The following is a 15257-nucleotide window of genomic DNA, read 5'->3' as shown; positions in this document are numbered from 1 at the left end:
TCCCAAATGAGCCTTTTTCAGCAAAGTTTTAATACTTCAAATGTTTGCTTTTCCTTACCCAAATCTCATCTGGCAAAAGCTCAAATATCTTCTCAGCAGCCTTGCAAAAACAGCTCCAGCTGTGCTGAGTTGGGCTAGGAAATTTCATGGCTTGGCTGAGTCCCTGCAAAATATTCCAGCAAAGGTCTTGGTTTTTTGGCTGGTTTTTTGTCTCAAAATGCTGCACCATAAACACTTCAGTGAAGACCTGCTGTTTGTCTTCTGCTACATATTTCATCCACAGAGGTAAGGAAGTAAAAAGGTACCTCTTGGCTTGTATCTGATGAGCAAACATATAACATTAGGGATTCACAATAATCTAACATGCATTAGAACATTAAATCATAGTTGATTATTTACTTTATTATTCTGAACAAATGCCTTTGAAGAATACATTTATGTATTTGAAGAATGTGTAAACCAATATGATTTTATACTACATTTGTGGATTTTTTTTTCTTTTTCATTCAGAGAAAAGATTATTTTTTTAAAAAAATATAAATCTAGCACATTAAAATAAGGCTTCTTTCTTATTACTGAGTGCAGAGGAACCACACAGCAAAAGGAGTTGTCTTCCCAGCTCCACCCACAAGACTGGGGAATCAGAGCCATCAGAGGGACAATGCTTACACTTAGACTGTAGACCAGAGGCGGTGCCACCCACATCCCTAAAATCATTGCTGCATTCTGAGATGATTGGGCCTGGGTCACAGCTAGTTCAATACACAACTGCTGTATTTCTTCTCCTAAAAGAGAAAGGACAGAGAGAGTTGAAGCCATAGGTAGGTATAGCAAAAGGAATGGAATAAAACACCAGCCTCAACTTCCTGTATTAACTATCAGCCACGGAAATTTCCATTGCCTTGGAAAACATAATACAGCACTAGTAATATTTTTCACAGGGATCACCAAAAAGCAGTGCACTTATGGTGATCCCTTTTCCTGGTTGAAACAATCATTACAGACTAAAGAAAGCAAGCAACTATCCAACTGGCCTCAAGTGTAAGATTGTTCCTTCTCCTGGAGAGTTGCCTGATTCTGCACAAAAGTGAAAACTAAGTGAAATGGACTTGATCTCTTATTTACTTATTTCATAGCCATGATTTATACTTACTTTTCCTATATTCTGGCAGATATGCAATTCAGTAGACTACAGCAATATATTCTGATTTAATACTGAGTTACAAAAATTATTCTAAAACTATAGTAAAACTAACATCCAATTACAGGAGCATGATAAATAGAAAATGTACATTAATTGGCCAGTGCCAAGTAGGACTTTAAACAAATTTAAATACCTTAGAATGGAAGAACTTGACTTTAGATGTTCTTTTCATAGCTTTAAGGCTACCTTTCCACATTGCAAACAGTGTGGTGAAAATGGTATTACATGAACTGAGAATAAATGCTCAGTAAATAAAGGAATTCATATCTGGTTCTCCACCATATATCCAAGTCCTGTAATATAAGAAAGGGCGCTGCACTTTCACTCTAATTGTCTTTCTTCTGCCCACTAAATCTATGACCCAAATTTAAATTTCCAGGGGTCACCAGAAATATATGCTGTACTGGAGCCCATTAAGATACAGGGAAATTCATAAATTGAATGTATAAAACTTTCTCCTTCTTAGATCTTTCTGTGAAGAACACTTAATAATGGATAAACAGAAATAAGTAAAAACATGTTGCTCTATATTAAAACAAAACATTTGATGAAGTATTTATCTACTAAAAGGAATACAGACAGAATTCAGTAACTAAAAAAAAAAAATTCAGTAACTTAAAAAAAAAAAAAAGCATACCAAAATCTAGCCGCAGCAGAGGGGCAAGAACTGATGCCCAGTTCAGAGGGGGATACTGATAGCTTCCTCCAATCAGTGCAATGGGTGCCATGGCTGCCTTTAGGAAGCTAGGATGAACTTCTTCAGGCCCTAAAACAGAGCCCCAAATTACTACTTGAACAACTAGATATCATGAGTAATTTACAACTAAATAATGATAAAAACAAACACTAGATTATTTTTCATAAGCTTTAACTATATTTTACTGAGTTTTCAAAATATAATCATTCTGTATCCCCATAGCAATATGTGGTATGAATGCCCTTCATCAGAGTGAAGGGTTTTTCATTGGGATCCATCCACCCTTCTCTCCAGAAATACAAAATAAACAAGTATACAGACACAGCCAAAAGTATTGGTACCCCCCCACTTTTCCCCAAAGAATCCCAATTTGCCATGAAAGAAGTTGAAACTGACACAAGTAAATGGCATCCACCATTCTTTATTCCATAGTCCATAGAGCAGACACTTGGCTTTTGATGTATGAACATATTCTCGTAAATGTTAAGAATTGGGATTCTTTGGAAAAAAGTGGAGGGGCACCAATACTTTTGGCTGTGTCTGTATTACACAGTCATTAAGAAAATGTAGAATTATAAATTCACATCAGCAATATAAGATTTTCTATGGTTGTAAAACAAAATATTGCTCTGCTGATGATTTCTGCAGTAATAGAGAAGAGTTTGGACCATACTTCCAATTATCATGTCACATTTGTGGTAGAGAAGAGAAATAATTTTTTCCTCTCGTCATTGGAAGATGTTTTCCTCATATAAGAGTTTCTTGTTTACCTTTCTTTCCACCTTCTATAATAAAATCAATGGCTGCTCTAAGGAAACTTTTCTCAGGGAGGTAGCTAAAGTCTGAAGGAACTGTAAAGACAAATGCAAACCAGGTTAATCATTTCCACATTCACACTGACAATTTTACAGCAGAATATAGGAAGATGCCTGATACTAGAGTTCAAAACTAAGGTCCATGCATAATATTTGTGTAGTATGCTGGAGATGGCATTCTAAAAAATGGAGGACAGGACCAAGTTAAAAACTTTCACTTCATTTACATTTAATTAAATGAAAGCTAATATGATTAACTCTGATCACAGGGCAACTTAGAGCAGGGGAAAGCAGGCTGTGGGCAATTCAGTGAGCTGGCAAACCAGGAACAGAAATGTTCTCTACCAGAGTCATCAACAGGCGCCATTCTCTCTCCATGAACTAAAAAAGGACACTCTGCTCAAGCTGACTACATGGCCTCAAAAAATAAGCCCCAGCCGGAGGGCGGAGCTGGCGTCGCGGCGATACGGCGGGCGATCCTGGGCTCCCAGGACCGCAGCCGATATCTCCTCCCCTGGACGGTCCCGATGGACCTAAGCCGTCCCGTAGAGATGGCGATCGCAAAGGGCGCGTCCCGCGGATCTCAGGGACGCCGCAAGTCCCAGATTGATCCCGGGAGAAGCTCTTGAAGCCGGCGGAGGAGAGGCAGCGAAAATGGCTGCGAAAGCCGGGACAGCTCCAAAGGAAGAAGGAAGAGAGGGGTGTCAACTGGGTGAGATGGACTTTTACTATTCAACTATTCTTAGAGAACACCTTAAGTAACTTAAAGAGATTTTTAAAAGTGAAGAAAAGTGGATTAAGCGGCGAGATTGAGCCTTATAAAAAAAGGGGGGAAATTTTTTCTCTTTTCAACTTTCCCTTTTTAGTGGAATTGGCAAGATGTTTTTCTCTTAAAAAAATATATTTTTAACTGGATTGGCTTTTTCTTTTTAATACTCAATAACTCTTTATCTTAAGCCTTTTTTTTTGACTAAGATTATCGTTATAAGAAATTTATACTTTTTGATTTTGAAATGGGGAAAGTGGAGTTAAGAGAAAGTAAATGAAAGAAAGTTGCACTGCCATCCAGAGGCTCGACATAGTGCTTTTTTTCTTCTATTGTGACGCATGCTCAAGGACCCTGTGCTTTCTAAAAAGATAGTGGGATGTGCATGTTTATACAGGTGCCATCCGTAACTATAAACAAGAAAGCGGAGTTGAAAGCGATTTTGAAAATATCAAGATGGAAAGTTTGAGCTAGTCACAAGAGCCCTGATTAGTGGCAGTAGCTCTTCTTTCTGCTAGAAGCTCTGCTTTGCTCTCCATTCCCCCCTCAGTTGGATTTTTTTTAAAGAGACTTAGTCTTTTCCCTCCTCTTCTTTTTTTTTTTTTCTCCTCTTGCTTTGTTTTTTATTTTTGGCAAGAACAAAGATAAAGAATCCTTTGACTCAATAAAGGTTTATCAAGATAATAAATTATACGAGAAACACAATGCAGAAAAAGATCTTTAAACTATTGAGGATGACTATAAAAAACTGGAAGAAGAGCTGCAGAAATTCCCGCAAAAAAAGAAAAAAAGATATTAAAGCTAAAATGGACTTAATTAAACATAAAACGGGATCAATGGAAAAGGAAGAAATAGTACAAGAAATCAGAAACATTAAACAGAATTATTGTGAGGCCTATAAACTGAGAATTAAAAGGGTTAATCAACTGATAAATGAAGAGGGACAGACTTGTTCTTGGCACTGAGGGTGAGAAAAAGATTATACAAGATTATAATGGAAAATCGTACTAAGAGAATGCACAAAAAGAAGAAGTAAAACAATATTGAAAGAAACTACTTCAGATGTTTAAAGAAAAAATGAGGGGAATACAACAATGATGGAACTGACAGAAGCTTCAAAAGCAGAATGTTTGAAAGGACATTTATTATTGCTTTCTCTTATCCAATAACATAGAAAAAGGAATAAACAGCTAGATATTTTGGGATATTGAATGAAAAGGGTGAACTCAAAATTATGCAAGCGCTGGAATAAAGTATAAATCTGAGATATATAGTTAAAAATTGTATTTGATTGTAAATGTTTCAAGAGATTAGACTAAAATTTATACATGGTTGAATATAGTAACATATAGATTTTAAACTAGAGACATTTTTGTTGAAACATGTAGTGAAGAATCTGGTTAGAACTGTAACCCGGTTAGAACTGTAACTGATATTGTAACTGATACTGGTTAGAACTGTAACTTTTAAGAATTGGAAAAATTAAAAAGTACTTATGCAGGAGGAAGTTATTGAAAATTATGGAATGTGCAGAGATGAGTTAAACTGAGATTTGAAATTAGAGTAAGAAGATAAGTAATTTTATATGACACTGAGAAAATATAGTAATGTAATGGATTAGGAAATTTTATAATAGAAATTTGATATTAATTATTATATATATACACATATAATCGATAGATGAAAATGTATTACTAATCCTATTGAAAGTTAAAATTTCTTGTAAAAAATGATTCTATAGATTAGCTATGAATGATTAATAATTGTTAATTGATAAGTATACAAGTATATTTTGAATAGATGATATGAGAATTTAAGATTATGAAAGGGGCACCAACGAGTTGGTAACTGGTTGACACACGGTATAAAATGGAAGATGCTTTTTTTATGCCTTTCTATGTTTTTGTTTGTTCATGTATGTTTTGTGTTTGTTGTAAAAATAAAAAAATATTAAAAAAAAAAAAAATAAGCCCCAGCCTCTGGGGACCTCTGTTTGAAATATCAAAACTCTTGATTATCATCTATTTCCCTTTCCACTGGTATTTTCTGAATCTACGCATTCATAAGAGAAGCTTCAACTTACCAGATGTTCGGCTACGGGTTGCAGACACACTAGAAAGATATAAATGTCCTAACATCCATGCTGCATTTACCTGAAGGCCTATCACCCCAGAAAAGCTGATTATCTGTAAGAAGAAGCATCACAAACAAACCAAAAGTATAATTCAATTTATGTAGATTATCATTACTATAAAATAAATACCACTAGTATATTCCCCATAACCTATATGGGCACACTCAATATTTAGGTGAGTAGACCATACCATTCTCTGGGTAACGAAATAAAAATGCTTTATCCTTTGGGAAAAAACATAGGCAAGTGTTGAAGGAAGGAATGCCCCACCATGACCACTCAGTTGTCTGTGAATATTTTCCCTGTAGTGAAAATCATGTCTACCCTGAATGAGAAAGCTGTAACCAAAAACAGGAACAAGAAGAAAAAAATCACTCATATAAAACTATCTGGGAATTGCTGCATGATTATATCCATACCTGGAAGTAATTCTGCACAAATGGAAGTAACTAGTACCAAAATGTCTTCTCTCCACCCTCACTCTGAAGTATACTTCTGTGGATATTGAATAGGTGTGAACTACTAAAAAGATTATAACCAAGCAAGGAAACTAATGATCCCAAAATTGGAAAGGGGATTCTAACCAATATGACCATATGCGCATGTGGCTATTAAGACCTCTTTTTCTTCATAATTATTTGGAGTAAGATAGTTCACTGCAGGCTAGAATAAAGACTAGTGATAAAGATGAAGTTGGAACTACAGTATGTCAGATCAAATGGGCAGTGGACAGCATCATCAACGGCTGTTTCCCAACCACATTAAAAGACTGATATGATTACCAACCATTTTCAAGCCAACAGCTGCTTTCCAAAAAGGAAATGGGCCCAGAACAATAAGTAAGCAAGGTCAGAAACAAAGTATTATGTACTTGAATTAAATTAATTACATTCCTAACATGATTATTCCCTTCTATTTAATCGTTTTACCACGTCACAAAAAACATACCAATTTGTCAGCAACTTTTGGAGGCTTTTGGAAAAGAGCACCTGAAGGAATGCCTAGATAATCCCATACTTTACCCTGAAAGAATTTCACAGCAATGTGAATACATTAACCCACACCTGAGTCAGGGTTCGGATGACTTCATTAAGTTTGCTTTGAAACTGAGAAGATTGGATAGCTTCCGATTTCAGCTATTAAAAAAAAAAAGCAGAGAGAAATGGGAGGAGAGAACACTGATGGATGAAAAAACAATTGTGCATAAAACTAAAGCACCTATTTGGGGAGGGACTCTCATGCACATGTACACACACACGTTTTATTTTAATATTTATTTAATATGAGAACTAAAAACAATTTTATTTTCTAACACTGAAAGTATGCTGCCAAAGCAATTTTGAGTATCATATGATATTACACTCTACAGGTTACTAATTAAGGAAGCATAGATAAATGGGAGAAAGCCACTTAATAAAATAGTGCTCCATCATTTGCTCAGCTATTAATTTATTGTATTTGTTATATTTTGCCTTATATTCAGGAACACACAGTACTCCTTCTTCCCATTTTTCCCAATTAAAAACCCTTTGAGAAAGGTTGGGCTGAGACAGAGTGACTAGTCCAAAGTCACCCAGCGAGCTTCTGTGGCTGAGGGGGGACTTGAGTCTGGGTTTTCCCAGTGCCAATCCTATACCTTAACCACTACAACACAATGTCTCGAGTAAAAGTTTTACCATTGTTGACTCTATATTCCCTTCTGTTACTAGGAAAACCCCAATCACTTGATATTTTTTTATACTATTTTTATCAGTGAATACACATACGCGCACACACACACAGATTCTAAATATTTCATCACACTGAAGTAACCAAGAAAATATTGCACAATAATAAACTAAATACTTAATATGTTGCATGACCCAGAAGAAATCAGAACTGATCTATATACTCTACATAAACATCTGTTTCTCATTCATGCGGGGAAGAATAACATACACTACATTGTGGTGTGAAGCAAAGCCTGTTCTGCATCTCTGATGGAAACTTAGGGAAACCACTGCTGACAAGAATTCCAGATGAGAGGTGCTAGGCTGGCAACCCCCCAAATTCCCACCTAGATGACCAAAAGAATTCTGGAACGTGGATACCGAAGAAATCCAGAGGGCAGCAGGTTGAGAAGGCTATATTTGGAGTACTGGAGTTTGCTTGTGACAACATGCAAGCCTTCTCTCTATGTGTAGCCTAGTCATACTGGCCACTTTTTTGTTACATACTCACACTCAGAACATACTCATACAACTTGTTTTAGTACTTTACTGTAACAGAATAATCAGATAATTTAAAAAATGTAAAAGGGTTTTTCTTCAAAAGTGAGAATAGAAATATGGGGAAATAGTAGTTATGATTACTAAGAAGTACCATGGAAAGAAGGATTGGCAACCAGAATCTCTGCAGGCTTCTTGCTCTTTTCCAGACTGGCATCCTGCTCAATCCTTACAACCTCTCGGGCAGCAAGGAAAGAAAGTGATGCACTGGCCATCCTCCCAGTGAAATAGTTCAAAATAGCCCCATAACAAATTTTAGGCAGTAGGGAGCAGAGAAGGATTCGTGGGTATCAGTGGGGTTATGTGAAGGGACGGTTCTAAGTGTGTATCTATGTGAAAAAAGACTTGGATACTTATGTGTATCCCCAAATGCAAAATGAAGACATTTGTGTGTCGCTCAAAGTCTGAACCAACCTGGGGCAGCTCTCAAGGAACTAAAGTTGCCTACACTTCATCTGATATTATGGTTTTTCCACTGGATGCGAGCATATTTTTGCGATGTTATGGGGCTTTTTCAATACCTCTGAAGTAAAATAATTTGCAAAATTGCCTCATTCTCAAATTTGAAAACTATGTAAATTCAAGACAGAAATGACCTGGCATGCTCTCATTTTACCTGTATCATGGTGCTTTCAGAACCCACTAGAGAGACCAGCCCATTGACTGCAGCAAGTCTTTGCATTGTAGGGGCTCCCTGAAATTCAAGCAAAAGCAACGTGTATAAGTTTGGTAGAGAGAAAGTGGACATTCTTGAACTGCTTCCTGCAAGAAAAGATTCCCCCCCCCAAATTCTCCCCCCCCCCCAATCAAATGACAGACATCCTGATACCAAATCTGCTGCCATCAGCATGGGGAAATGGATAGCATTTCACTCATCCTCTCAGGACCAAATTCATAGCTTATTCAGCCTTCTAATCATTTCAGAAATGAAATGCAGCTATGGGACTCTGTGGTCAGGAAGAGATGAATAGCACAGGAGGGAAGAGAAAAACGACTGCTTAAAAACTTTCGCCTTCAACCACTTTAACCCTCAAAACCTTTGCGGTTGCTTTTCTACCCATTAAAAAAACAATACTGTGGTAAAGCAACTGGAGTGGGGAAAATAGAAGAACAGATGGACAGGAAAGTGTCAAGCAGCCTCACTTAACCTCTACCATGCCACTGGTTTTCAGTTAAAAGCTGTCTAGGAACCAGGAGATGCATCTGCTGATCTAGTTTGGCCCTGGGTCAAACTTAGTGCAGCCTGTTCCTCAATGATTTGGAAGGCCCAGAAGCTCATTCAGTTCCACTGCATGAAGTCGTGGAACTTCAGGTGTACTGTATGGCCGGGGGAGACAGAACAAAAGAATGGATTGAATCAGCTGTTCCAAACAGCTCCAGATGGACTAGACTTCCCATTAACCCCAGCTAGCAAGAAACAGGCTACCTTATTCCATACATTTTTTTTTTTTTTTTTACAGCAGCAGACTGGTGCACTGTGTTCTCAGGTACGATTAAAGCTGTCAGTCAACTCGTACAGATATACAGTGCTCTACCTCGGCAAGTACAGTTTTCATCCAGGCAGGAAATAGCCTATCGCTGAGAACTTCTGCTTTCCCGTGTCCACATACAGACAATCCATGAACAAGGCTCCCCAAAGCTAAGGCAAAACCTGGTGTCTGCAGCAGAACAAGACATAAAGCAGGCAGCACATTAGAAAGGCCATTTGTTTTGTATTGTTTCAAATGCGAGAGAAACAGAACAAGGAAGGGGGAGGGGCAGAGAAATCCTCAATTTAACAAGAGATGTACTTCTGTGAGTTCTTTGAAACAAATAAAATCAAAATGCTTTTATGTTGTTGCACTCAAGCATGGAAAATAAACTTGCACGTATAGTAGTGCACATAGGAGCAGCTCTTCTTCCAAAACCAGATAAAATACTGCTCAAGATCAAGTATAATTAAAAGTGGGGGAAAAAAGATGCAAGCATCCATAAACACAAAAAAATCTCAGATTAAAAGATTACAAAACCAAGAATGGCTTCATCATACGGTAAAAATCATCCCCTTCCACTTTGAAGTGACCGTTTCAGTTTACCAGTGTTCTTTCTATAATTGCATTAAAAATCAGCAGGGTAGACTGTGAGCAGGAAAACAGTTGGCATAATGACATCAAAGTATTGAGTAAGATAAACATGTTTATGGACCAGCCTTCCCCAACTGATGCCCTCCAAATGTGTTGGGATTATAGTCTCATAATTTTCAATTCATTTGGATATTGTAGGAGGAAAGCCATGTTAGTCTATGGTGGTAAAAAATCAGGAAACTCATAGCATCTTTTCTGACTAAGAAATTTTATTAAATTTCATTATTATGCTTTTGTGAACTATAGTTCATCTGTTGTATTGAGTGGCTAGACAGATGTAGGATTTAAATTGGGCAGAGATGGGGGAAAGAGGGACGGAAAGGTAGGTTGATTATACAGATGTAGGTTTACATGTAAAACAGATTACAAGCACCTTATCAATTAACAACTGTAATGTGTTGACGTGTCAATTTTGTGTCCATTAACTCTTTTGCACAGTTTCTCCCATCTGTCCTAGGTAGAGTCCAGAGGGGAGAGCCAGTTTGGTGTAGTGGTTAAGCCACCACACTAGAAACTGGGAGACCAGCTGGGTGACCTTGGGCCAATCATTCTCTCACAGCCTTAGGAAGGATGCAACAGCAAAGCACTTCCAAAACCTTGCCAAGAAAATTGCAGGGAGTTGTCCAGGCAGTCACTAGAAGTCAAAAGCTCACTCAAAGGCACACACACACACAAAAAAGAATCCAGATGGGCACTGTTGGCAGATGATGGCATATATCACATTGGAAAAAAAAAAGCATGTGAAGGTGCTTCTAATCTTATATGTCTTCTTGTTGGAGCCTGATAGATGACAAACTTGACATCAGAATTCAAAGCAAGGGCAAAGTAATATCAAAGCATTTCAACCTCCCAGGAAACTCCATGGCAGACTGTTTTGGAAAAGCAGGAGTTTAACAGCACTACTGTATTGAGCAAGAAACGGTTAAACCTGCATAGGTTTCAGGCAATCTCAGTATGTCTCAGCAACACAATGGGTTTTTTACACATTGCAACTGTTAATTGATAAGGTATTTGAAATCTGTCTCACCTGTAACCTGCATCTGCATAACCAAATTATCTTTTCCTCCTCCCACTTCATCCCAATTTAAATCCTACCTCAGTCTAGCCACTCTGTGCATCTGACAAAGTGAGCTGCAGTTCAGGAAAGCTTATGCCTTTTAATAAAATTTGTTAGTTGGAAAATGTGCTACCAGACTCCTTCCAATTCATTTGGAGAGCCCCATTTTGGAAAAGACTGCATTTGAGGCTGGAAGGGGAAAAAAATCATGGTTCACATTGGAGCTGCCGTCTTCTACTTTTTTGTCATGTGTCCTTCTACTCTAAGACCTTCACAGAAATAACAATATTTCACAATTGTAGGAACCCAACTGTCAGGAAGAAGTAGTCTGCATCATATTGTTGGGCTATATGAAAAGCCACTTGCATGTTAAGTTGAACTATATATTATTTCCTCCATAGTTATATTTCTATCAGCACCTGGAGTAACAAGCCATTTCTTGTAATGTGTCTCCGAGGAACAGCTCATAAAAGTTGCCTTTCAAGCCAGGTAGAATAGTAAGCTTTACATTTGCTTCCCCCTCTGGGAAAGTTTCTTTAAGAGCTGGGGAAAATGTTAAGTACCTATTAACTTTCAGCTTTCCTCACTTACCAGGATTGTATGCTGAAAACCCTTCGAGTGTATTTATTTGCAAGTAGACATATACATGTATCTTTCTCCCTTCTTTCCCTGTCACATTTTATATCCTTTATGTACAGCCAATGTATTTATATAAATCATAATCAAACCTACATAAGTTTATATTAAAAATTCTGGAATGAGTATGCCTTATGAAATTAATTTTATTAGAGGCCAGTAGCCCTCAGGCACTGATAGTTGATAAAAACTGCTATTTTTAAACTTTTCGAATATAAATGTCAGAATAGGAACCTATCATGCATCTTTTTCTCATGTTCTAGTTATTTTGAATTACTGTGCTTTTTACTAATTCTCACACTTTCTAGCTATAATTTACCATATTCAGATTTGAACTACATATTAAAGTACTAAAAAGTATTGATTCTCCGGTTAATTGTTCCCTTGATGAAATCTTGTTGAGATTCAAATCTTGTTTCAGTTTGACAATTGATGATTAGGAGGTCAGATAAATGGAATCAAAATAGTAACTTTAAAAGAAGATTGCAGAAAGATGGGGAAACAGGAGAGAATGGGAGCAGTTTAGCAAACAGCAAGCTATTTTATTTAAAAAAATAGCCCTCCACCAAGATATGCTGTTTTGAATCCTTGATTTTAATAAATGCATAAATATAATGCTAAGGTACTGTTTTAGGGCTCTGGCAGGATATGACATAGGGAGCTAGTTATTAGTATTTTACTCGCTGCCATGGCAATATGTTGATACCCCCTGCAGTACAGCACCATTTTCCTTGCTGAGTTGTGGCACCAGCATGGAAACAGGTCATTGCAATGATGCTTCTTACCTTCTGCTGTTCTCTCTGCACTACAAAATATGGAAAGGATGCTGTTCTCATATCAATCCCTTTGTTGCATCATAGGGCTACATATAAATCAGAACTCCTTTTTATTTCCTCACACTCAGGTGAAGTACTCATTAGACCCTTACTGGGAGAGCTTCAAAATTCACCTGACCAGCAGAGATTTTTAAGGGTTTCAGATACTCCTGCTAGAGATAATTAGGGCTTGAGGCTGGAACTCTTGGCAAAGTATATGCTCTATAAAGTGTGTTGAAGAGTGTTGGCTTAAACCAGAGCTGAGCAACATGTAGTTCCAGGGTCCTAAGTGGCCCCAAGCCCAATTTCTGTGGACCTCAGAACTACGTCTGATCATAATTGTGGATAATTTGTGATATGCTGTGGTCTTCTAATTTTCTGAGTCAGGAAACACATGGAAGTCTTAAATAGTCTTTAAATAGCTTATAGACCTCTAGCCTGTTCTCTAGAACCCAGAAAAGCAGAAACAAAACTATTGGCCCCATCCACTTGCATCATCACTTCCCCACAGTATTAAATGCAGCCCTAATACACTAAAGGATTAGAACTGGGTTTCAGAATTCCAGCCAGCAGCTTAGTTCAAGGTTGTCCATACTAATTTTAAAAGCTGCTAAACATTTCATCAATGCAATCACTCATATTCACTCAGGTTTGGACTTGGTTTAGCCAGATTCCAACGAGATGACTGGGTAACATCTTGCAATATATGGTTACAGTATTTGTTTAAACTTGTGGGTTCTAAGGAAGCAGATAGGGTTCTCTGCAGCAAGCATGCTGCCTTCTTCTCCTTCAGGCAAAATTGTATGTGAACAAAAGGTGTTCAATAATTCTTTAGGTGATGGGGTAGTACCAGCTGCCTTGAAGGACCCAGTGGTGTAATTACTCTTGAAGAGGCTATTTCTTAAACCAAACCATATTTGCCTTGCTGTGTAGTATAGAGTATATATGAAATCCATTTGTCCTTAAATTTGGTTAAACTTCTGTTGTAAATATATGTTGTTCATTTGTCTGTGAAAGCTGAAGGCAGCTGGCAGTGTTTTACAATGGTTCCTGCCTGAATGGATGGTTCCAGCTGATGGTGTGGGGAAGAAGGTATCAAACTGAACAGTCTTCTATGAGGTGGTACAGAGTTTGGTTCTCTCTCCCCTGTTTTTTATCATCTGTGTGAAACTATTGAAGGAGGGGATATCTAAATACAGGGTGAGCTATTATTGATATACTGATGATGCTCAGTTGTACATCTCTATTCAGGAGATGCAGTGGAAGTCCTTACCTGTTGCCTGGAGGCTGTGGAGAATTGAATAGAAAAACAATTTAAAACTAAATCCTAGCAAAATAGAGATTCAGTTAGTCCAAAACCCAGCTGGACTACTCTTGGCTTCCATGCTGATTCTAGATGCCCTCCAGAGTCTGCAACTTGAAGGTTCTCCTAGGCTTATGGCTACTGTTTGAGCAGTAAGCAGAATCTGTGACCCGGGGAGCCTTTGCCCTGGCTTCAGATGGTGCACAACCTGTAAATCTTTCTAGAGCCTGAGGCTTTGGCTTCAGTAACTCATACCCTTGTTACCCCAAGACCGGATTACTCAATGGATAAGAATAAAGAATATTTAGAGACTCTAAATGGCAAAAATGCTATTAACCTGTTAACAGGTGAGAACGTTTTAGTCATTTAATACTGGTTCTGCCTGTCCTGCATTGGTTATCAATAAATTTCTAATACAATTGTAATTGCTGAGTTTAACCTATAAAGCCCTTCTTGGTTTGGTTCCTAGGTACTTTCAGGAGCTCTTTCTTTCAACTGAACGTTCCTTCCCTATGCATTTAATCAGGATGCTTCAGATTTCCTTCTGAGAGGTATGTGTAAGTAATCCAGATGCAATCACTGTGGAATAGTCTTCCTTCAGAAATCTGGGCTGCCCCACCTTTACTGTCATTTAGGAAGGCAGTGAAAACAGTTTTATTCTATAGGGACTTTGGAATCTAACTGGCTGCTTATATAGTCTTGTTTGGAGGGCCACTGGAGGTAAGGTAGAGTTTTATTTTCTTGTATTTTTTAATTCTACTTTATGTTACTTGGTTTTACAGAACTGTTTTAAATGGTTCTTATGGCTATGGTTTCGTTTGCCAATTTTGTATGTTCATGCCATGAAGTGCTTGAAATAATTTGCATTAGGGGGTATGATGATGCAATAAACAAATACATTCTCTCCAGAAAGGCCTACCTAACATTACCATTTGTTTGCAAATCTTTTCTCAAAATCTACCTTTTCTTTGAAGCCTTCAGTTTAACTTTTGACTATACTCCCACAATCAAATATACGTATTTTTAACCTCTGTTAGCACATACATATTTACTTCCAAGTAATACAGTTCCTCCCCTTGTTTTCTCTTTCTTGTGGCCTCACTGGCAATATTTAGAAGACTGACAGTGCAAGACAGCATCGGGGAAGGGCATTCTTCCCTTATGTAGAACATATTATATTTGGCTTTAGCAGATACATTCTAGAAAATATTGGAAGATGATATCCTTTGAGTTTGATTTTTTTAATTGACTTCACAGATATATTCAAGTAATTTTCATCTTCTTCTCCCAGGGTCTTGTTTCCTAATCTACAGAACTAGGATTTGCTGCTGCCTCTATTCCAAAAAGCCATTTGATTAGCTTTTCAGATCATCCACGCTGTATCTGAAAATATTAGGATGACATAAAATATTACAGAAACATTTTGAAAGCATAAAATGG

General features: G+C 37.5%; 1 protein-coding gene across 4 annotated transcripts in view; it reads right to left on the bottom strand.

The window, feature by feature from the left end:
• FOCAD (focadhesin) overlaps window positions 1-15257 on the bottom strand; it is a 158231-nt gene that overhangs the window by 15069 nt on the left and 127905 nt on the right. For 3 of the 4 annotated variants that reach the window (XM_007424948.4, XM_088130302.1, XM_088130303.1), the window contains 8 exons: window positions 9419-9541; window positions 8500-8577; window positions 6681-6752; window positions 5566-5668; window positions 2672-2752; window positions 1842-1970; window positions 670-785; window positions 59-319 (listed from right to left, as the gene is read on the bottom strand). In XM_007424948.4, coding sequence (XP_007425010.2) covers window positions 59-319; window positions 670-785; window positions 1842-1970; window positions 2672-2752; window positions 5566-5668; window positions 6681-6752; window positions 8500-8577; window positions 9419-9541 — 963 coding nt within the window. The remainder of the gene's footprint in view (window positions 1-58; window positions 320-669; window positions 786-1841; window positions 1971-2671; window positions 2753-5565; window positions 5669-6680; window positions 6753-8499; window positions 8578-9418; window positions 9542-15257) is intronic. The other variant, XM_088130304.1, reaches the window with a different exon arrangement.

The sequence above is a fragment of the Python bivittatus genome, unplaced genomic scaffold (assembly GCF_059951505.1).
Source record: "Python bivittatus isolate LINGU-HERP-01145 unplaced genomic scaffold, Pbiv_v1 ctg000850_np1212, whole genome shotgun sequence".
Lineage (NCBI taxonomy): Eukaryota > Metazoa > Chordata > Lepidosauria > Squamata > Pythonidae > Python > Python bivittatus.
The sequence above is the reverse complement of the archived record's forward strand: the minus strand, read 5'-3'. Positions and strand labels throughout refer to the sequence as shown.